The sequence below is a fragment of the Chiloscyllium punctatum genome, unplaced genomic scaffold (assembly GCF_047496795.1).
Source record: "Chiloscyllium punctatum isolate Juve2018m unplaced genomic scaffold, sChiPun1.3 scaffold_562, whole genome shotgun sequence".
Taxonomy (NCBI): domain Eukaryota; kingdom Metazoa; phylum Chordata; class Chondrichthyes; order Orectolobiformes; family Hemiscylliidae; genus Chiloscyllium; species Chiloscyllium punctatum.
The window spans coordinates 85,956-110,192 of NW_027310296.1; the positions used below are offsets into that span (position 1 = coordinate 85,956).

General features: G+C 48.8%; 1 protein-coding gene across 1 annotated transcript in view; it reads right to left on the reverse strand.

The window, feature by feature from the left end:
• LOC140473268 (voltage-dependent L-type calcium channel subunit alpha-1F-like) overlaps positions 1-24,231 on the reverse strand; it is a 109,074-nt gene extending 84,843 nt beyond the window's left edge. The window contains 3 exon segments of the mRNA XM_072567590.1: positions 22,026-22,109; positions 23,353-23,465; positions 24,111-24,231. Of these exon segments, the coding sequence (XP_072423691.1) occupies positions 22,026-22,109; positions 23,353-23,385 (117 nt within the window). The 5' untranslated portion in view covers positions 23,386-23,465; positions 24,111-24,231.
• Positions 24,232-24,237: the final 6 nt, after the last annotated feature.

Below are 24,237 nucleotides of genomic sequence, written 5' to 3' on the forward strand. Positions count from 1 at the left end.
TTCGGGGTGGGGTTTATATACAGAATAACAGATACCCAGGAGGGAGTTACAGACTGGAATCTAATCGAGGGGTTCGGGGTGGTTTATATACAGAATAACAGCTCCCCGGGAGGGAGTTACAGACTGGAATCTCATCGAGGGGTTTGGGGTGGTTTATATACAGAATAACAGATACCCCGGGGTGGGGGTTACAGACTGGAATCTAATCGAGGGGTTTGTGGTGGTTTATATACAGAATAACAGATACCCCGGGAGGGAGTTACAGACTGGAATCTAATCGAGGGGTTCGGGGTGGTTTATATACTGAATAACAGATACCCGGGAGGGAGTTACAGACTGGAATTTAATCGAGGGGTTCGGGGTGGGGTTTATATACAGAATAACAGATACCCCGGGAGGGAGTTACAGACTGGAATCTAATCGAGGGGTTTGGGGTGGTTTATATACGGAATAATAGATACCCGGGAGGGAGTTACAGATTGGAATTTAATCGAGGGGTTCGGGGTGGGGTTTATATACAGAATAACAGCTCCCCCGGGAGGGAGTTACAGACTGGAATCTAATCGAGGGGTTCGGGGGGTGGTTTATATACAGAATAACAGCTCCCCGTGAGGGAGTTACAGACTGGAATCTAATCAAGGTGTTCGGGGTGGGGTTTATATACAGAATAACAGATACCCCAGGAGGGAGTAACAGACTGGAATCTAATCGAGATGTTCGGGGGGGTTTATATACAGAATAACAGATACCCCGGGAGAGAGTTACAGACTGGAATCTAATCGAGGGGTTCGGGGGGGGGTTTATATACAGAATAACAGATACCCCGGGAGGGAGTTACAGACTGGAATCTAATCGAGGGGTTCGGGGGGGGGTTTATATACAGAATAACAGATACCCCGGGAGGGAGTTACAGACTGGAATCTAATCGAGGGGATTGGGGTGGTTTATATACAGAATAACAGATACCCGGGAGGGAGTTACAGATTGGAATTTAATCAAGCGGTTCGGGGTGGGGTTTATATACAGAATAACAGATACCCCGGGAGGGAGTTACAGATTGGAATTTAATCGAGGGGTTCGGGGTGGGGGTTTATATACAGAATAACAGCTCCCCGTGAGGGAGTTACAGACTGGAATCTAATCGAGATGTTCGGGGTGGGGGTTTATGTACAGAATAACAGATACCCCGGGAGGGAGTTACAGACTGGAATCTAATCGAGGGGTTCGGGGGGGGTTTATATACAGAATAACAGATACCCCGGGAGGGAGTTACAGACTGGAATCTAATCGAAGGGTTCGGGGGTGGTTTATATACAGAATAACAGATACCCTGGGGAGGGAGTTACAGACTGGAATCTAATCGAGAGGTTCGGGGGGGTTTATATACAGAATAACAGATACCCTGTGGAGGGAGTTACAGACTGGAATCTAATCGAGGGGTTCGGGGTGGTTCATAATCAGAATAACAGATACCCCGTGAGGGAGTTACAGACTGGAATCTAATCAAGGAGTTCGGGGTGGTTTATATACAGAATAACAGATACCCCGGGAGGGAGTTACAGACTGGAATCTAATCGAGGGGTTCGGGGTGGTTTATATACAGAATAACAGATACTCCGGGAGGGAGTTACAGACTGGAATCTAATCGAGGGGTTCAGGGGGGGTTTATATACAGAATAACAGCTCCCCCGGGAGGGAGTTACAGACTGGAATCTAATCGAGGGGTTCGGGGTGGTTTATATACAGAATAACAGATACCCCGGGAGGGAGTTACAGTCTGGAATCTAATCGAGGGGTTCGGGGTGGGGTTTATATACAGAATAACAGATACCCCAGGAGGGAGTTACAGACTGGAATCTATTCGAGGGGTTTGTGGTGGTTTATATACAGAATAACAGATACACAGGAGGGAGTTACAGACTGGAATCTAATCGAGGGGTTCGGGGTGGTTTATATACAGAATAACAGATACCCCGGGAGGGAGTTACAGACTGGAATCTAATCGAGGGGTTCGGGGTGGGGTTTATATACAGAATAACAGATACCCCGGGAGGGAGTTACAGACTGGAATCTAATCGAGGGGATTCGGGTGGTTTATATACAGAATAACAGATACCCGGGAGGGAGTTACAGATTGGAATTTAATCGAGGGGTTCGGGGTGGGGTTTATATACAGAATAACAGATACCCCGGGAGGGAGTTACAGATTGGAATTTAATCGAGGGGTTCGGGGTGGGGGTTTATATACAGAATAACAGCTCCCCGTGAGGGAGTTACAGACTGGAATCTAATCCAGATGTTCGGGGTGGGGGTTTATATACAGAATAACAGATACCCCGGGAGGGAGTTACAGACTGGAATCTAATCGAGGGGGTCGGGGTGGTTTATATACAGAATAACAGATACCCTGGGGAGGGAGTTACAGACTGGAATCTAATCGAGGGGTTCGGGGTGGTTCATAATCAGAATAACAGATACCCCGTGAGGGAGTTACAGACTGGAATATAATCGAGGGGTTCGGGGTGGGGTTTATATACAGAATAACAGATACCCCGGGAGGGAGTTACAGACTGGAATCTAATCGAGGGGTTCAGGGGGGGTTTATATACAGAATAACAGCTCCCCCGGGAGGGAGTTACAGACTGGAATCTAATCGAGGGGTTCGGGGTGGTTTATATACAGAATAACAGATACCCGGGAGGGAGTTACAGACTGGAATCTAATCGAGGGGTTCGGGGTGGTTTATATACAGAATAACAGATACCCCGGGAGGGAGTTACAGTCTGGAATCTAATCGAGGGGTTCGGGGTGGGGTTTATATACAGAATAACAGATACCCCAGGAGGGAGTTACAGACTGGAATCTAATCGAGGGGTTCGGGGTGGGTTTTATATACAGAATAACAGATACCCCGGGAGGGAGTTACAGACTGGAATCTAATCGAGGGGTTTGTGGTGGTTTATATACAGAATAACAGATACCCAGGAGGGAGTTACAGACTGGAATCTAATCGAGGGGTTCGGGGGGGGTTTATATACAGAATAACAGATACCCCGGGAGGGAGTTACAGACTGGAATCTAATCGAAGGGTTCGGGGGTGGTTTATATACAGAATAACAGATACCCTGGGGAGGGAGTTACAGACTGGAATCTAATCGAGAGGTTCGGGGGGGTTTATATACAGAATAACAGATACCCTGGGGAGGGAGTTACAGACTGGAATCTAATCGAGGGGTTCGGGGTGGTTCATAATCAGAATAACAGATACCCCGTGAGGGAGTTACAGACTGGAATCTAATCAAGGTGTTCGGGGTGGTTTATATACAGAATAACAGCTCCCCCGGGAGGGAGTTACAGACTGGAATCTAATCGAGGGGTTCGGGGTGGTTTATATACAGAATAACAGATACTCCGGGAGGGAGTTACAGACTGGAATCTAATCGACGGGTTCAGGGGGGGTTTATATACAGAATAACAGCTCCCCCGGGAGGGAGTTACAGACTGGAATCTAATCGAGGGGTTCCGGGTGGTTTATATACAGAATAACAGATACCCGGGAGGGAGTTACAGACTGGAATCTAATCGAGGGGTTCGGGGTGGTTTATATACAGAATAACAGATACCCCGGGAGGGAGTTACAGTCTGGAATCTAATCGAGGGGTTCGGGGTGGGGTTTATATACAGAATAACAGATACCCCAGGAGGGAGTTACAGACTGGAATCTAGTCGAGGGGTTTGTGGTGGTTTATATACAGAATAACAGATACACAGGAGGGAGTTACAGACTGGAATCTAATCGAGGGGTTCGGGGTGGTTTATATACAGAATAACAGATACCCCGGGAGGGAGTTACAGACTGGAATCTAATCGAGGGGTTCGGGGTGGGGTTTATATACAGAATAACAGATACCCCGGGAGGGAGTTACAGACTGGAATCTAATCGAGGGGATTCGGGTGGTTTATATACAGAATAACAGATACCCGGGAGGGAGTTACAGATTGGAATTTAATCGAGGGGTTCGGGGTGGGGTTTATATACAGAATAACAGATACCCCGGGAGGGAGTTACAGATTGGAATTTAATCGAGGGGTTCGGGGTGGGGGTTTATATACAGAATAACAGCTCCCCGTGAGGGAGTTACAGACTGGAATCTAATCCAGATGTTCGGGGTGGGGGTTTATATACAGAATAACAGATACCCCGGGAGGGAGTTACAGACTGGAATCTAATCGAGGGGGTCGGGGTGGTTTATATACAGAATAACAGATACCCTGGGGAGGGAGTTACAGACTGGAATCTAATCGAGGGGTTCGGGGTGGTTCATAATCAGAATAACAGATACCCCGTGAGGGAGTTACAGACTGGAATATAATCGAGGGGTTCGGGGTGGGGTTTATATACAGAATAACAGATACCCCGGGAGGGAGTTACAGACTGGAATCTAATCGAGGGGTTCGGGGTGGTTTATATACAGAATAACAGCTCCCCCGGGAGGGAGTTACAGACTGGAATCTAATCGAGGGGTTCGGGGTGGTTTATATACAGAATAACAGATACACCGGGAGGGAGTTACAGACTGGAATCTAATCGAGGGGTTCGGGGTGGGGTTTATATACAGAATAACAGATACCCGGGAGGGAGTTACAGACTGGAATCTAATCGAGGGGTTCAGGGGGGGTTTATATACAGAATAACAGCTCCCCCGGGAGGGAGTTACAGACTGGAATCTAATCGAGGGGTTCGGGGTGGTTTATATACAGAATAACAGATACCCGGGAGGGAGTTACAGACTGGAATCTAATCGAGGGGTTCGGGGTGGTTTATATACAGAATAACAGATACCCCGGGAGGGAGTTACAGTCTGGAATCTAATCGATGGGTTCGGGGTGGGGTTTATATACAGAATAACAGATACCCCAGGAGGGAGTTACAGACTGGAATCTAATCGAGGGGTTCGGGGTGGGTTTTATATACAGAATAACAGATACCCCGGGAGGGAGTTACAGACTGGAATCTAATCGAGGGGTTTGTGGTGGTTTATATACAGAATAACAGATACCCAGGAGGGAGTTACAGACTGGAATCTAATCGAGGGGTTCGGGGTGGTTTATATACAGAATAACAGATACCCCGGGAAGGAGTTACAGACTGGAATCTAATCGAGGGGTTCGGGGGGGTTTATACACAGAATAACAGATACCCCGGGAGGGAGTTACAGACTGGAATCTAACCGAGGGGTTCGGGGGGGTTTATACACAGAATAACAGATACCCCAGGAGGGAGTTACAGACTGGAATCTAATCGAGGGGTTCGGGGTGGTTTATATACAGAATAACAGATACCCCGGGAGGGAGTTACAGACTGGAATCTAATCGAGGGGTTCGGGGTGGCTTATATACAGAATAACAGATACCCGGGAGGGAGTTACAGACTGGAATCTAATCGAGGGGTTCAGGGGGGTTTATATACAGAATAACAGATACCCCGGGGGGGGGGGAGTTACAGACTGGAATCTAATCGAGGGGTTCGGGGGGGTTTATATACAGAATAACAGATACCTCGGGGAGGGAGTTACAGACTGGAATCTAATCGAGGGGTTCGGGGGGGTTTATATACAGAATAACAGATACCCCGGGAGGGAGTTACAGACTGGAATCTAATCGAGGGGTTCGGGGTGGTTCATAATCAGAATAACAGATACCCCGTGAGGGAGTTACAGACTGGAATATAATCGAGGGGTTCGGGGTGGGGTTTATATACAGAATAACAGATACCCCAGGAGGGAGTTACAGACTGGAATCTAATCGAGGGGTTCGGGGTGGTTTATATACAGAATAACAGCTCCCCCGGGAGGGAGTTACAGACTGGAATCTAATCGAGGGGTTCGGGGTGGTTTATATACAGAATAACAGATACACCGGGAGGGAGTTACAGACTGGAATCTAATCGAGGGGTTCGGGGTGGGGTTTATATACAGAATAACAGATACCCGGGAGGGAGTTACAGACTGGAATCTAATCGAGGGGTTCAGGGGGGGTTTATATACAGAATAACAGCTCCCCCGGGAGGGAGTTACAGACTGGAATCTAATCGAGGGGTTCGGGGTGGTTTATATACAGAATAACAGATACCCGGGAGGGAGTTACAGACTGGAATCTAATCGAGGGGTTCGGGGTGGTTTATATACAGAATAACAGATACCCCGGGAGGGAGTTACAGTCTGGAATCTAATCGATGGGTTCGGGGTGGGGTTTATATACAGAATAACAGATACCCCAGGAGGGAGTTACAGACTGGAATCTAATCGAGGGGTTCGGGGTGGGTTTTATATACAGAATAACAGATACCCCGGGAGGGAGTTACAGACTGGAATCTAATCGAGGGGTTTGTGGTGGTTTATATACAGAATAACAGATACCCAGGAGGGAGTTACAGACTGGAATCTAATCGAGGGGTTCGGGGTGGTTTATATACAGAATAACAGATACCCCGGGAAGGAGTTACAGACTGGAATCTAATCGAGGGGTTCGGGGGGGTTTATACACAGAATAACAGATACCCCGGGAGGGAGTTACAGACTGGAATCTAACCGAGGGGTTCGGGGGGGTTTATACACAGAATAACAGATACCCCAGGAGGGAGTTACAGACTGGAATCTAATCGAGGGGTTCGGGGTGGTTTATATACAGAATAACAGATACCCCGGGAGGGAGTTACAGACTGGAATCTAATCGAGGGGTTCGGGGTGGCTTATATACAGAATAACAGATACCCGGGAGGGAGTTACAGACTGGAATCTAATCGAGGGGTTCAGGGGGGTTTATATACAGAATAACAGATACCCCGGGGGGGGGGGAGTTACAGACTGGAATCTAATCGAGGGGTTCGGGGGGGTTTATATACAGAATAACAGATACCTCGGGGAGGGAGTTACAGACTGGAATCTAATCGAGGGGTTCGGGGGGGTTTATATACAGAATAACAGATACCCCGGGAGGGAGTTACAGACTGGAATCTAATCGAGGGGTTCGGGGTGGTTTATATACAGAATAACAGATACCACGGGAGGGAGTTACAGACTGGAATCTAATCGAGGTGTTCGGAGTGGGGTTTATATACAGAATAACAGATACCCCGAGAGGGAGTTACAGACTGGAATCTAATCGAGGTGTTCGGAGTGGGGTTTATATACAGAATAACAGATATCCCGGGTAGGGAGTTACAGACTGGAATCTAATCGAGGGGTTCGGGGTGGTTTATATACAGAATAACAGATACCCGGGAGGGAGTTACAGACTGGAATCTAATCGAGGGGTTCGGGGGGGTTTATATACAGAATAACAGATACCCCGGGAGGGAGTTACAGACTGGAATCTAATCGAGGGGTTCGGGGTGGTTTATATACAGAATAACAGATACCCGGGAGGGAGTTACAGACTGGAATCTAATCGAGGGGTTCGTGGTGGTTTATATACAGAATAACAGATACCCCGGGAGGGAGTTACAGACTGGAATCTAATCGAGGTGTTCGGAGTGGGGTTTATATACAGAATAACAGATACCCCGGGAGGGAGTTACAGACTGGAATCTAATCGAGGGGATTGGGGTGGGGTTTATATACAGAATAACAGATACCCCGGGAGGGAGTTACAGATTGGAATTTAATCGAGGGGTTCGGGGTGGGGGTTTATATACAGAATAACAGATACCCCGGGAGGGAGTTACAGACTGGAATCTAATCGAGGGGTTCGGGGGGGGTTTATATACAGAATAACAGATACCCCGTGAGGGAGTTACAGACTGGAATCTAATCGAGAGGTTCGGGGGTGGTTTATATACAGAATAACAGATACCCCGGGAGGGAGTTACAGACTGGAATCTAATCGAGGGGTTCGGGGTGGTTTATATACAGAATAACAGATACCCGGGAGGGAGTTACAGACTGGAATCTAATCGAGGGGTTCGGGGTAGTTTATATACAGAATAACAGATACCCCGGGAGGGAGTTACAGTCAGGAATCTAATCGAGGGGTTCGGGGTGGGGTTTATATACAGAATAACAGATACCCCAGGAGGGAGTTACAGACTGGAATCTAGTCGAGGGGTTTGTGGTGGTTTATATACAGAATAACAGATACACAGGAGGGAGTTACAGACTGGAATCTAATCGAGGGGTTCGGGGTGGTTTATATACAGAATAACAGATACCCCGGGAGGGAGTTACAGACTGGAATCTAATCGAGGGGTTCGGGGTGGGGTTTATATACAGAATAACAGATACCCCGGGAGGGAGTTACAGACTGGAATCTAATCGAGGGGATTCGGGTGGTTTATATACAGAATAACAGATACCCGTGAGGGAGTTACAGACTGGAATCTAATCCAGATGTTCGGGGTGGGGGTTTATATACAGAATAACAGATACCCCGGGAGGGAGTTACAGACTGGAATCTAATCGAGGGGGTCGGGGTGGTTTATATACAGAATAACAGATACCCTGGGGAGGGAGTTACAGACTGGAATCTAATCGAGGGGTTCGGGGTGGTTCATAATCAGAATAACAGATACCCCGTGAGGGAGTTACAGACTGGAATATAATCGAGGGGTTCGGGGTGGGGTTTATATACAGAATAACAGATACCCCGGGAGGGAGTTACAGACTGGAATCTAATCGAGGGGTTCGGGGTGGTTTATATACAGAATAACAGCTCCCCCGGGAGGGAGTTACAGACTGGAATCTAATCGAGGGGTTCGGGGTGGTTTATATACAGAATAACAGATACCCGGGAGGGAGTTACAGACTGGAATCTAATCGAGGGGTTCGGGGTGGGGTTTATATACAGAATAACAGATACCCGGGAGGGAGTTACAGACTGGAATCTAATCGAGGGGTTCAGGGGGGGTTTATATACAGAATAACAGCTCCCCCGGGAGGGAGTTACAGACTGGAATCTAATCGAGGGGTTCGGGGTGGTTTATATACAGAATAACAGATACCCGGGAGGGAGTTACAGACTGGAATCTAATCGAGGGGTTCGGGGTGGTTTATATACAGAATAACAGATACCCCGGGAGGGAGTTACAGTCTGGAATCTAATCGATGGGTTCGGGGTGGGGTTTATATACAGAATAACAGATACCCCGGGAGGGAGTTACAGACTGGAATCTAATCGAGGGGTTCGGGGTGGGTTTTATATACAGAATAACAGATACCCCAGGAGGGAGTTACAGACTGGAATCTAATCGAGGGGTTTGTGGTGGTTTATATACAGAATAACAGATACCCAGGAGGGAGTTACAGACTGGAATCTAATCGAGGGGTTCGGGGTGGTTTATATACAGAATAACAGATACCCCGGGAAGGAGTTACAGACTGGAATCTAACCGAGGGGTTCGGGGGGGTTTATACACAGAATAACAGATACCCCAGGAGGGAGTTACAGACTGGAATCTAATCGAGGGGTTCGGGGTGGTTTATATACAGAATAACAGATACCCCGGGAGGGAGTTACAGACTGGAATCTAATCGAGGGGTTCGGGGTGGCTTATATACAGAATAACAGATACCCGGGAGGGAGTTACAGACTGGAATCTAATCGAGGGGTTCACGGGGGTTTATATACAGAATAACAGATACCCCGGGGGGGGGGAGTTACAGACTGGAATCTAATCGAGGGGTTCGGGGGGGTTTATATACAGAATAACAGATACCTCGGGGAGGGAGTTACAGACTGGAATCTAATCGAGGGGTTCGGGGGGGTTTATATACAGAATAACAGATACCCCGGGAGGGAGTTACAGACTGGAATCTAATCGAGGGGTTCGGGGTGGTTCATAATCAGAATAACAGATACCCCGTGAGGGAGTTACAGACTGGAATATAATCGAGGGGTTCGGGGTGGGGTTTATATACAGAATAACAGATACCCCGGGAGGGAGTTACAGACTGGAATCTAATCGAGGGGTTCGGGGTGGTTTATATACAGAATAACAGCTCCCCCGGGAGGGAGTTACAGACTGGAATCTAATCGAGGGGTTCGGGGTGGTTTATATACAGAATAACAGATACACCGGGAGGGAGTTACAGACTGGAATCTAATCGAGGGGTTCGGGGTGGGGTTTATATACAGAATAACAGATACCCGGGAGGGAGTTACAGACTGGAATCTAATCGAGGGGTTCAGGGGGGGTTTATATACAGAATAACAGCTCCCCCGGGAGGGAGTTACAGACTGGAATCTAATCGAGGGGTTCGGGGTGGTTTATATACAGAATAACAGATACCCGGGAGGGAGTTACAGACTGGAATCTAATCGAGGGGTTCGGGGTGGTTTATATACAGAATAACAGATACCCCGGGAGGGAGTTACAGTCTGGAATCTAATCGATGGGTTCGGGGTGGGGTTTATATACAGAATAACAGATACCCCAGGAGGGAGTTACAGACTGGAATCTAATCGAGGGGTTCGGGGTGGGTTTTATATACAGAATAACAGATACCCCGGGAGGGAGTTACAGACTGGAATCTAATCGAGGGGTTTGTGGTGGTTTATATACAGAATAACAGATACCCAGGAGGGAGTTACAGACTGGAATCTAATCGAGGGGTTCGGGGTGGTTTATATACAGAATAACAGATACCCCGGGAAGGAGTTACAGACTGGAATCTAATCGAGGGGTTCGGGGGGGTTTATACACAGAATAACAGATACCCCGGGAGGGAGTTACAGACTGGAATCTAACCGAGGGGTTCGGGGGGGTTTATACACAGAATAACAGATACCCCAGGAGGGAGTTACAGACTGGAATCTAATCGAGGGGTTCGGGGTGGTTTATATACAGAATAACAGATACCCCGGGAGGGAGTTACAGACTGGAATCTAATCGAGGGGTTCGGGGTGGCTTATATACAGAATAACAGATACCCGGGAGGGAGTTACAGACTGGAATCTAATCGAGGGGTTCAGGGGGGTTTATATACAGAATAACAGATACCCCGGGGGGGGGGAGTTACAGACTGGAATCTAATCGAGGGGTTCGGGGGGGTTTATATACAGAATAACAGATACCTCGGGGAGGGAGTTACAGACTGGAATCTAATCGAGGGGTTCGGGGGGGTTTATATACAGAATAACAGATACCCCGGGAGGGAGTTACAGACTGGAATCTAATCGAGGGGTTCGGGGTGGTTTATATACAGAATAACAGATACCCCGGGAGGGAGTTACAGACTGGAATCTAATCGAGGTGTTCGGAGTGGGGTTTATATACAGAATAACAGATACCCCGAGAGGGAGTTACAGACTGGAATCTAATCGAGGGGTTCGTGGTGGTTTATATACAGAATACCAGTTACCTGGGAGGGAGTTACAGACTGGAATCTAATCGAGGTGTTCGGAGTGGGGTTTATATACAGAATAACAGATACCCCGGGAGGGAGTTACAGACTGGAATCTAATCGAGGGGATTGGGGTAGTTTGTATACAGAATAACAGATACCCGGGAGGGAGTTACAGATTGGAATTTAATCGAGGGGTTCGGGGTGGGGTTTATATACAGAATAACAGATACCCCGGGAGGGAGTTACAGATTGGAATTTAATCGAGGGGTTCGGGGTGGGGGTTTATATACAGAATAACAGCTCCCCGTGAGGGAGTTACAGACTGGAATCTAATCAAGATGTTCGGGGTGGGGGTTTATATACAGAATAACAGATACCCCGGGAGGGAGTTACAGACTGGAATCTAATCGAGGGGTTCGGGGGGGGTTTATATACAGAATAACAGATACCCCGTGAGGGAGTTACAGACTGGAATCTAATCGAGAGGTTCGGGGGTGGTTTATATACAGAATAACAGATACCCCGGGAGGGAGTTACAGACTGGAATCTAATCGAGGGGTTCGGGGTGGTTTATATACAGAATAACAGATACCCGGGAGGGAGTTACAGACTGGAATCTAATCGAGGGGTTCGGGGTAGTTTATATACAGAATAACAGATACCCCGGGAGGGAGTTACAGTCTGGAATCTAATCGAGGGGTTCGGGGTGGGGTTTATATACAGAATAACAGATACCCCAGGAGGGAGTTACAGACTGGAATCTAGTCGAGGGGTTTGTGGTGGTTTATATACAGAATAACAGATACACAGGAGGGAGTTACAGACTGGAATCTAATCGAGGGGTTCGGGGTGGTTTATATACAGAATAACAGATACCCCGGGAGGGAGTTACAGACTGGAATCTAATCGAGGGGTTCGGGGTGGGGTTTATATACAGAATAACAGATACCCCGGGAGGGAGTTACAGACTGGAATCTAATCGAGGGGATTCGGGTGGTTTATATACAGAATAACAGATACCCGGGAGGGAGTTACAGATTGGAATTTAATCGAGGGGTTCGGGGTGGGGTTTATATACAGAATAACAGATACCCCGGGAGGGAGTTACAGATTGGAATTTAATTGAGGGGTTCGGGGTGGGGGTTTATATACAGAATAACAGCTCCCCGTGAGGGAGTTACAGACTGGAATCTAATCGAGATGTTCGGGGTGGGGGTTTATATACAGAATAACAGATACCCCGGGAGGGAGTTACAGACTGGAATCTAATCGAGAGGTTCGGGGGTGGTTTATATACAGAATAACAGATACCCCGGGAGGGAGTTACAGACTGGAATCTAATCGAGGGGGTCGGGGTGGTTTATATACAGAATAACAGATACCCTGGGGAGGGAGTTACAGACTGGAATCTAATCGAGGGGTTCGGGGTGGTTTATATACAGAATAACAGATACACCGGGAGGGAGTTACAGACTGGAATCTAATCGAGGGGTTCGGGGTGGGGTTTATATACAGAATAACAGATACCCGGGAGGGAGTTACAGACTGGAATCTAATCGAGGGGTTCAGGGGGGGTTTATATACAGAATAACAGCTCCCCCGGGAGGGAGTTACAGACTGGAATCTAATCGAGGGGTTCGGGGTGGTTTATATACAGAATAACAGATACCCCGGGAGGGAGTTACAGACTGGAATCTAATCGAGGGGTTTGTGGTGGTTTATATACAGAATAACAGATACCCCGGGAGGGAGTTACAGACTGGAATCTAATCGAGGGGTTCGGGGTGGTTTATATACAGAATAACAGATACCCCGGGAAGGAGTTACAGACTGGAATCTAATCGAGGGGTTCGGGGGGGTTTATACACAGAATAACAGATACCCCGGGAGGGAGTTACAGACTGGAATCTAATCGAGGGGTTCGGGGGGGTTTATACACAGAATAACAGATACCCCAGGAGGGAGTTACAGACTGGAATCTAATCGAGGGGTTCGGGGTGGTTTATATACAGAATAACAGATACCCAGGAGGGAGTTACAGTCTGGAATCTAATCGAGGGGTTCGGGGTGGTTTATATACAGAATAACAGATACCCCGGGAGGGAGTTACAGACTGGAATCTAATCGAGGGGTTCGGGGTGGCTTATATACAGAATAACAGATACCCGGGAGGGAGTTACAGACTGGAATCTAATCGAGGGGTTCAGGGGGGTTTATATACAGAATAACAGATACCCCGGGGGGGGGGAGTTACAGACTGGAATCTAATCGAGGGGTTTGGCGGGGTTTATATACAGAATAACAGATACCCCGGGGAGGGAGTTACAGACTGGAATCTAATCGAGGGGTTCGGGGGGGTTTATATACAGAATAACAGATACCCCGGGAGGGAGTTACAGACTGGAATCTAATCGAGGGGTTCGGGGTGGTTTATATACAGAATAACAGATACCCCGGGAGGGAGTTACAGACTGGAATCTAATCGAGGTGTTCGGAGTGGGGTTTATATACAGAATAACAGATACCCCGAGAGGGAGTTACAGACTGGAATCTAATCGAGGGGTTCGTGGTGGTTTATATACAGAATACCAGTTACCTGGGAGGGAGTTACAGACTGGAATCTAATCGTGGGGTTCGGGGGGGTTTATATACAGAATAACAGATACCCCGGGAGGGAGTTACAGACTGGAATCTAATCGAGGGGTTCGGGGGGGTTTATATACAGAATAACAGATACCCCAGGGAGGGAGTTACAGACTGGAATCTAATCGAGGTGTTCGGAGTGGGGTTTATATACAGAATAACAGATACCCCGGGAGGGAGTTACAGACTGGAATCTAATCGAGGGGATTGGGGTAGTTTATATACAGAATAACAGATACCCGGGAGGGAGTTACAGACTGGAATCTAATCGAGGGGTTCGGGGGGGTTTATATACAGAATAACAGATACCCCGGGAGGGAGTTACAGACTGGAATCTAATCGAGGGGTTCGGGGTGGTTTATATACAGAATAACAGATACCCCAGGAGGGAGTTACAGACTGGAATCTAATCGAGGGGTTCGGGGTGGTTTATATACAGAATAACAGATACCCAGGAGGGAGTTACAGTCTGGAATCTAATCGAGGGGTTCGTGGTGGTTTATATACAGAATACCAGTTACCTGGGAGGGAGTTACAGACTGGAATCTAATCGAGGTGTTCGGAGTGGGGTTTATATACAGAATAACAGATACCCCGGGAGGGAGTTACAGACTGGAATCTAATCGAGGGGTTCGGGGGGGTTTATATACAGAATAACAGATACCCCGGGAGGGAGTTACAGACTGGAATCTAATCGAGGGGATTGGGGTAGTTTATATACAGAATAACAGATACCCGGGAGGGAGTTACAGATTGGAATTTAATCGAGGGGTTCGGGGTGGGGTTTATATACAGAATAACAGATACCCCGGAGGGAATTACAGATTGGAATTTAATCGAGGGGTTCGGGGTGGGGGTTTATATACAGAATAACAGCTCCCCGTGAGGGAGTTACAGACTGGAATCTAATCAAGATGTTCGGGGTGGGGGTTTATATACAGAATAACAGATACCCCGGGAGGGAGTTACAGACTGGAATCTAATCGAGGGGTTCGGGGGGGGGGTTTATATACAGAATAACAGATACCCCGGGAGGGAGTTACAGACTGGAATCTAATCGAGGGGGTCGGGGTGGTTTATATACAGAATAACAGATACCCTGTGGAGGGAGTTACAGACTGGAATCTAATCGAGGGGTTCGGGGTGGTTTATATACAGAATAACAGATACCCCTAGAGGGAGTTACAGACTGGAATCTAATCGAGGGGATTGGGGTGGGGTTTATATACAGAATAACAGATACCCCGGGAGGGAGTTACAGACTGGAATCTAATCGAGGGGTTCGGGGTGTTTTATATACAGAATAACAGATACCCCGGGAGGGAGTTACAGACTGGAATCTAATCGAGGGGTTCGGGGTGGGGTTTATATACAGAATAACAGATACCCCGGGAGGGAGTTACAGACTGGAATCTAATCGAGGGGTTCGGGGTGGTTCATAATCAGAATAACAGATACCCCGGGAGGGAGTTACAGACTGGAATCTAATCGAGGGGTTCGGGGTGGTTCATAATCAGAATAACAGATACCCCGGGAGGGTGTTACAGACTGGAATCTAATCGAGGGGTTCGGGGTGGTTTATATACAGAATAACAGCTCCCCCGGGAGGGAGTTACAGACTGGAATCTAATCGAGGGGTTCGGGGTGGTTTATATACAGAATAACAGATACCCCGTGAGGGAGTTACAGACTGGAATCTAATCGAGGGGTTCGGGGTGGTTCATAATCAGAATAACAGATACCCCGGGAGGGAGTTACAGACTGGAATCTAATCGAGGGGTTCGGGGTGGTTTATATACAGAATAACAGATACCCCGGGAGGGAGTTACAGACTGGAATATAATCGAGGGGTTCGGGGTGGGGTTTATATACAGAATAACAGATACCCCGGGAGGGAGTTACAGACTGGAATCTAATCGAGGGGTTCGGGGTGGTTTATATACAGAATAACAGCTCCCCCGGGAGGGAGTTACAGACTGGAATCTAATCGAGGGGTTCGGGGTGGTTTATATACAGAATAACAGATACACCGGGAGGGAGTTACAGACTGGAATCTAATCGAGAGGTTCGGGGGTGGTTTATATACAGAATAACAGATACCCCGGGAGGGAGTTACAGACTGGAATCTAATCGAGGGGGTCGGGGTGGTTTATATACAGAATAACAGATACCCTGGGGAGGGAGTTACAGACTGGAATCTAATCGAGGGGTTCGGGGTGGTTTATATACAGAATAACAGATACACCGGGAGGGAGTTACAGACTGGAATCTAATCGAGGGGTTCGGGGTGGGGTTTATATACAGAATAACAGATACCCGGGAGGGAGTTACAGACTGGAATCTAATCGAGGGGTTCAGGGGGGGTTTATATACAGAATAACAGCTCCCCCGGGAGGGAGTTACAGACTGGAATCTAATCGAGGGGTTCGGGGTGGTTTATATACAGAATAACAGATACCCCGGGAGGGAGTTACAGACTGGAATCTAATCGAGGGGTTCAGGGGGGGTTTATATACAGAATAACAGCTCCCCCGGGAGGGAGTTACAGACTGGAATCTAATCGAGGGGTTCGGGGTGGTTTATATACAGAATAACAGATACCCCGGGAGGGAGTTACAGTCTGGAATCTAATCGAGGGGTTCGGGGTGGGGTTTATATACAGAATAACAGATACCCCAGGAGGGAGTTACAGAATGGAATCTAATCGAGGGGTTCGGGGTGGTTTATATACAGAATAACAGATACCCCGGGAGGGAGTTACAGTCTGGAATCTAATCGAGGGGTTCGGGGTGGGGTTTATATACAGAATAACAGATACCCCAGGAGGGAGTTACAGAATGGAATCTAATCGAGGGGTTCGGGGTGGGGTTTATATACAGAATAACAGATACCCCGGGAGGGAGTTACAGACTGGAATCTAATCGAGGGGTTTGTGGTGGTTTATATACAGAATAACAGATACCCCGGGAGGGAGTTACAGACTGGAATCTAATCGAGGGGTTCGGGGTGGTTTATATACAGAATAACAGATACCCCGGGAAGGAGTTACAGACTGGAATCTAATCGAGGGGTTCGGGGGGGTTTATACACAGAATAACAGATACCCCGGGAGGGAGTTACAGACTGGAATCTAATCGAGGGGTTCGGGGGGGTTTATACACAGAATAACAGATACCCCAGGAGGGAGTTACAGACTGGAATCTAATCGAGGGGTTCGGGGTGGTTTATATACAGAATAACAGATACCCAGGAGGGAGTTACAGTCTGGAATCTAATCGAGGGGTTCGGGGTGGTTTATATACAGAATAACAGATACCCCGGGAGGGAGTTACAGACTGGAATCTAATCGAGGGGTTCGGGGTGGCTTATATACAGAATAACAGATACCCGGGAGGGAGTTACAGACTGGAATCTAATCGAGGGGTTCGGGGTGGTTTATATACAGAATAACAGATACCACGGGAGGGAGTTACAGAGTGGAATCTAATCGAGGGGTTCGGGGTGGTTTATATACAGAATAACAGATACCCAGGAGGGAGTTACAGTCTGGAATCTAATCGAGGGGTTCGGGGTGGTTTATATACAGAATAACAGATACCCCGGGAGGGAGTTACAGACTGGAATCTAATCGAGGGGTTCGGGGTGGCTTATATACAGAATAACAGATACCCGGGAGGGAGTTACAGACTGGAATCTAATCGAGGGGTTCAGGGGGGTTTATATATAGAATAACAGATACCCCGGGGGGGGGGAGTTACAGACTGGAATCTAATCGAGGGGTTTGGCGGGGTTTATATACAGAATAACAGATACCCCGGGGAGGGAGTTACAGACTGGAATCTAATCGAGGGGTTCGGGGGGGTTTATATACAGAATAACAGATACCCCGTGAGGGAGTTACAGACTGGAATCTAATCGAGGGGTTCGGGGTGGTTTATATACAGAATAACAGATACCCCGGGAGGGAGTTACAGACTGGAATCTAATCGAGGTGTTCGGAGTGGGGTTTATATACAGAATAACAGATACCCCGGGAGGGAGTTACAGACTGGAATCTAATCGAGGGGATTGTGGTAGTTTATATACAGAATAACAGATACCCGGGAGGGAGTTACAGATTGGAATTTAATCGAGGGGTTCGGGGTGGGGTTTATATACAGAATAACAGATACCCCGGGAGGGAGTTACAGATTGGAATTTAATCGAGGGGTTCGGGGTGGGGTTTATATACAGAATAACAGCTCCCCGTGAGGGAGTTACAGACTGGAATCTAATCGAGATGTTCGGGGTGGGGGTTTATATACAGAATAACAGATACCCCGGGAGGGAGTTACAGACTGGAATCTAATCGAGAGGTTCGGGGGTGGTTTATATACAGAATAACAGATACCCCGGGAGGGAGTTACAGACTGGAATCTAATCGAGGGGGTCGGGGTGGTTTATATACAGAATAACAGATACCCTGGGGAGGGAGTTACAGACTGGAATCTAATCGAGGGGTTCGGGGTGGTTCATAATCAGAATAACAGATACCCCGTGAGGGAGTTACAGACTGGAATATAATCGAGGGGTTCGGGGTGGGGTTTATATACAGAATAACAGATACCCCGGGAGGGAGTTACAGACTGGAATCTAATCGAGGGGTTCGGGGTGGTTTATATACAGAATAACAGCTCCCCCGGGAGGGAGTTACAGACTGGAATCTAATCGAGGGGTTCGGGGTGGTTCATATACAGAATAACAGATACACCGGGAGGGAGTTACAGACTGGAATCTAATCGAGGGGTTCGGGGTGGGGTTTATATACAGAATAACAGATACACCGGGAGGGAGTTACAGACTGGAATCTAATCGAGGGGTTCGGGGTGGTTTATATACAGAATAACAGATACCCCGGGAGGGAGTTACAGTCTGGAATCTAATCGAGGGGTTCGGGGTGGGGTTTATATACAGAATAACAGATACCCCAGGAGGGAGTTACAGAATGGAATCTAATCGAGGGGTTCGGGGTGGGGTTTATATACAGAATAACAGATACCCCGGGAGGGAGTTACAGACTGGAATCTAATCGAGGGGTTTGTGGTGGTTTATATACAGAATAACAGATACCCAGGAGGGAGTTACAGACTGGAATCTAATCGAGGGGTTCGGGGTGGTTTATATACAGAATAACAGATACCCCGGGAAGGAGTTACAGACTGGAATCTAATCGAGGGGTTCGGGGGGGTTTATACACAGAATAACAGATACCCCGGGAGGGAGTTACAGACTGGAATCTAATCGAGGGGTTCGGGGGGGTTTATACACAGAATAACAGATACCCCGGGAGGGAGTTACAGACTGGAATCTAATCGAGGGGTTCGGGGTGGTTTATATACAGAATAACAGATACCCAGGAGGGAGTTACAGTCTGGAATCTAATCGAGGGGTTCGTGGTGGTTTATATACAGAATACCAGTTACCTGGGAGGGAGTTACAGACTGGAATCTAATCGAGGTGTTCGGAGTGGGGTTTATATACAGAATAACAGATACCCCGGGAGGGAGTTACAGACTGGAATCTAATCGAGGGGATTGGGGTAGTTTATATACAGAATAACAGATACCCGGGAGGGAGTTACAGATTGGAATTTAATCGAGGGGTTCGGGGTGGGGTTTATATACAGAATAACAGATACCCCGGGAGGGAATTACAGATTGGAATTTAATCGAGGGGTTCGGGGTGGGGGTTTATATACAGAATAACAGCTCCCCGTGAGGGAGTTACAGACTGGAATCTAATCAAGATGTTCGGGGTGGGGGTTTATATACAGAATAACAGATACCCCGGGAGGGAGTTACAGACTGGAATCTAATCGAGGGGTTCGGGGGGGGGGTTTATATGCAGAAAAACAGATACCCCGGGAGGGAGTTACAGACTGGAATCTAATCGAGGGGTTCTGGGGGGTTTATATACAGAATAACAGCTCCCCCGGGAGGGAGTTACAGACTGGAATCTAATCGAGGGGTTCGAGGTGGTTTATATACAGAATAACAGATACCCGGGAGGGAGTTACAGACTGGAATCTAATCGAGGGGTTCGGGGTGGTTTATATACAGAATAACAGATACCCCGGGAGGGAGTTACAGTCTGGAATCTAATCGAGGGGTTCGGGGTGGGGTTTATATACAGAATAACAGATACCCCAGGAGGGAGTTACAGACTGGAATCTAGTCGAGGGGTTTGTGGTGGTTTATATACAGAATAACAGATACACAGGAGGGAGTTACAGACTGGAATCTAATCGAGGGGTTCGGGGGGGTTTATATACAGAATAACAGATACCCAGGAGGGAGTTACAGACTGGAATCTAATCGAGGGGTTCGGGGTGGTTTATACACAGAATAACAGATACCCCGGGAGGGAGTTACAGACTGGAATCTAATCGAGGGGTTCGGGGTGGTTTATATACAGAATAACAGATACCCCGGGGGGGGGGGAGTTACAGACTGGAATCTAATCGAGGGGTTCGGGGGGGTTTATATACAGAATAACAGATACCCCGGGAGGGAGTTACAGACTGGAATCTAATCGAGGGGTTCGGGGTGGGGTTTATATACAGAATAACAGATACCCCGGGAGGGAGTTACAGACTGGAATCTAATCGAGGGGTTCGGGGGGGTTTATATACAGAATAACAGATACCCCGGGAGGGAGTTACAGACTGGAATCTAATCGAGGGGTTCGGGTTGGGGTTTATATACAGAATAACAGATACCCCGGGAGGGAGTTACAGACTGGAATCTAATCGAGGGGTTCGGTGTGGTTTCTATACAGAATAACAGATACCCAGCAGGGAGTTACAGACTGGAATCTAATCGAGGGGTTCGGGGTGGGGTTTATATACAGAATAACAGATACCCCGGGTAGGGAGTTACAGACTGGAATCTAATCGAGGGGTTCGGGGTGGGGTTTATATACAGAGTAACAGATACCCCGGGAGGGAGTTACAGACTGGAATCTAATCGAGGGGTTCGGGGTGGGGTTTATATACAGAATAACAGATATCCCGGGTAGGGAGTTACAGACTGGAATCTAATCGAGGGGTTCGGGGTGGTTTATATACAGAATAACAGATACCCCGGGAGGGAGTTACAGACTGGAATCTAATCGAGGGGTTCGGGGTGGGGTTTATATACAGAATAACAGATACCCCCGGGAGGTAGTTCCAGACTGGAATCTAATCGAGGGGTTCGGGGTGGTTTATATACAGAATAACAGATACCCCGGGGAGGGAGTTACAGACTGGAATCTAATCGAGGGGTTCGGGGTGGTTTATATACAGAATAACAGATACCCCGGGGAGGGGGTTACAGACTGGAATCTAATCGAGGGATTCGGTGTGGGGTGTATATACAGAATAACAGATACCCGGGAGGGAGTTACAGACTGGAATCTAATCGAGGGGTTCGGGGTGGGGTTTATATACAGAATAACAGATACCCCGGGAGGGAGTTACAGACTGGAATCTAATCGAGGGGTTCGGGGTGGGGTTTTTATACAGAATAACAGATACCCCGGGAGGGAGTTACAGACTGGAATCTAATCGAGGGGTTCGGGGGGGTTTATATACAGAATAACAGATACCCCGGGAGGGAGTTACAGACTGGAATCTAATCGAGGGGTTCGGAGGGGTTTATATACAGAATAACAGATACCCCGGGGAGGGAGTTACAGACTGGAATCTAATCGAGGGGTTCGGGGGGGTTTATATACAGAATAACAGATACCCGGGAGGGAGTTACAGACTGGAATCTAATCAAGGGGTTCGGGGTGGGGTTTATATACAGAATAACAGATACCCCGGGAGGGAGTTACAGATTGGAATTTAATCGAGGGGTTCGGGGGGGGTTTATATACAGAATAACAGATACCCCGGGGAGGGAGTTACAGACTGGAATCTAATCGAGGGGTTCGGTGGGGGTGATGGGGTGTGTGTGAGTGGGAGGGAGGCGATACTCACATCCCGGTGTCTCTCTCGGATCAGTTGGGAATACTCACGTTAATCTCCGTTACAGCAATGTCCACCACACTGCCAACAACGATGAGGGCATCGAATGTGTTCCAGGCGTCAGAGAAATAATGCTGTTCTCACAGAGATCAGAAACCGTGTGAGAGAGGGAGTGAGCGAGGGGGGGTGTGAGAGAGAGAGAGAGAGAGAGAGGGAGAGGGACAGAGAGAGAGAGACAGAGAGAGAGAGACAGAGAGAGAGAGACAGAGTGAGAGAGACACAGAGAGAGAGAGTGGGACAGAGAGAGAGGGACAGAGAGAGAGGGATAGAGAGAGAGAGAGACAGAGAGAGAGAGAGGGACAGAGAGAGAGGGATAGAGAGAGAGAGAGACAGAGAGAGAGAGAGGGACAGAGAGAGAGGGACAGAGAGAGAGAGACAGAGAGAGAGAGAGGGACAGAGAGAGAGAGACAGAGAGAGAGAGAGAGACAGAGAGAGAGGGACAGAGTGAGAGAGACACAGAGAGAGAGACAGAGAGAGAGAGACAGAGAGAGAGAGACAGAGAGAGAGAGAGGGACAGAGAGAGAGGGACAGAGAGAGAGAGAGGGACAGAGAGAGAGGGACAGAGAGAGAGGGACAGAGAGAGAGAGACAGAGAGAGAGAGAGACAGAGAGAGAGAGAGAGACAGAGAGAGAGAGAGAGAGACAGAGAGAGAGAGAGGGACAGAGAGAGAGGGACAGAGAGAGAGAGACAGAGAGAGAGGGACAGAGAGAGAGAGAGGGACAGAGAGAGGGACAGAGAGAGAGGGAGGGACAGAGAGAGAGGGACAGAGAGAGAGAGACAGAGAGAGAGAGAGACAGAGAGAGAGAGAGAGAGACAGAGAGAGAGAGAGAGAGAGACAGAGACAGAGAGAGAGAGAGAGAGAGACAGAGAGAGGGACAGAGAGAGAGGGACAGAGAGAGAGAGACAGAGAGAGAGAGAGAGAGAGAGAGAGAGGGACAGAGAGAGAGAGACAGAGAGAGAGAGAGAGAGAGAGACAGAGAGGGACAGAGAGAGAGAGAGGGACAGAGAGAGAGAGACAGAGAGAGAGAGAGACAGAGAGAGTGGGACGGAGAGAGGGAGGGGGTGTAGGGGCTGGAGGAGGGGATGGAGATAGGGAGGGGGTGTAGGGGGCTGGAGGAGGGGACGGAGATAGGGAGGGGGTGTAGGGGCTGGAGGAGGGGATGGAGATAGGGAGGGGGTGTAGGGGCTGGAGGAGGGGACGGAGATAGGGAAGGGGGTGTAGGGGCTGGAGGAGGGGCCGGGGATAGGGAAGGGGTTTAGGAGCTGGGGGAGGGGGGCGGATGGGGAGGGGTGATGTGGCGGTGGGCAGAGGCCTACCCTGGGTTTGAAGGCGATGACCTTGAGCAACATCTCGATGGTGAAGAGTCCGGTGAAGACCCCATGTTGAGAAGGTCCATGGCGAAATTGAAGGGATCGGACTGCCCATGATGCTGCAGAGGCAAGGACAGCCCAGCGTCACTGGTCGTGCTGCTGCTGGAGTACTCCGACAGGCTTTCGGGCCTACCCCCATTCCCCAGGATAGGAGGAGGGACGGGCTGAACGGCCTCCCATTCCGCTGTATAGGACAAGGGGGACTGAACAGCCTCCTCGTCCTCTGTATAAGACGACGTGGGGGGGTGAATGGCCTCCTGTCCCTGTGGATAGGAGGAGGGTGGAGCTGAATGGCCTCCTGGTCCTGTGTATAGAAGGAGGAGGCGGGCTGAATGGCCTCCTGTTCCCATGTACAGGAGGTGGAGGGGGGGCTGAATGGCTTCCTGTCCCCGCGTATAGAAGGAGGTGGGGGGCTGAATGGCCTCCTGTTCCCATGTACAGGAGGTGGAGGGGGGGGCTGAATGGCCTCCTGTCCCCGTGGATAGGAGGAGAGTAGGGGCTGAATGGCCTCCTGTCCCTGAGCAGTGGGCCTGTGGCCTGTTCTCCCTCCGCCATGTCTACTCCTGCCGCCCGTCCCGGCCCCACCCCACGGGAATGACCCGGAGTCAGATCCCCGGTGCGTTCAGCTAGCGCCCGCCTCCTCCCTCCTCAGGGGCCCGGAGCCCCCCCTTGGCCTAGCCCAACGCTGCCCCCCCTGGGGTTACCTGCATGGCCAAGGTGATGGTGTTCAGCAGGATCAGCACAAACATGATGTACTCGAAGCCGGTGCTGTTGACCATGTACCAAACCTTGTGCTGGTAACTGTTCCTCGGGATGTATAACCTCAAAGGC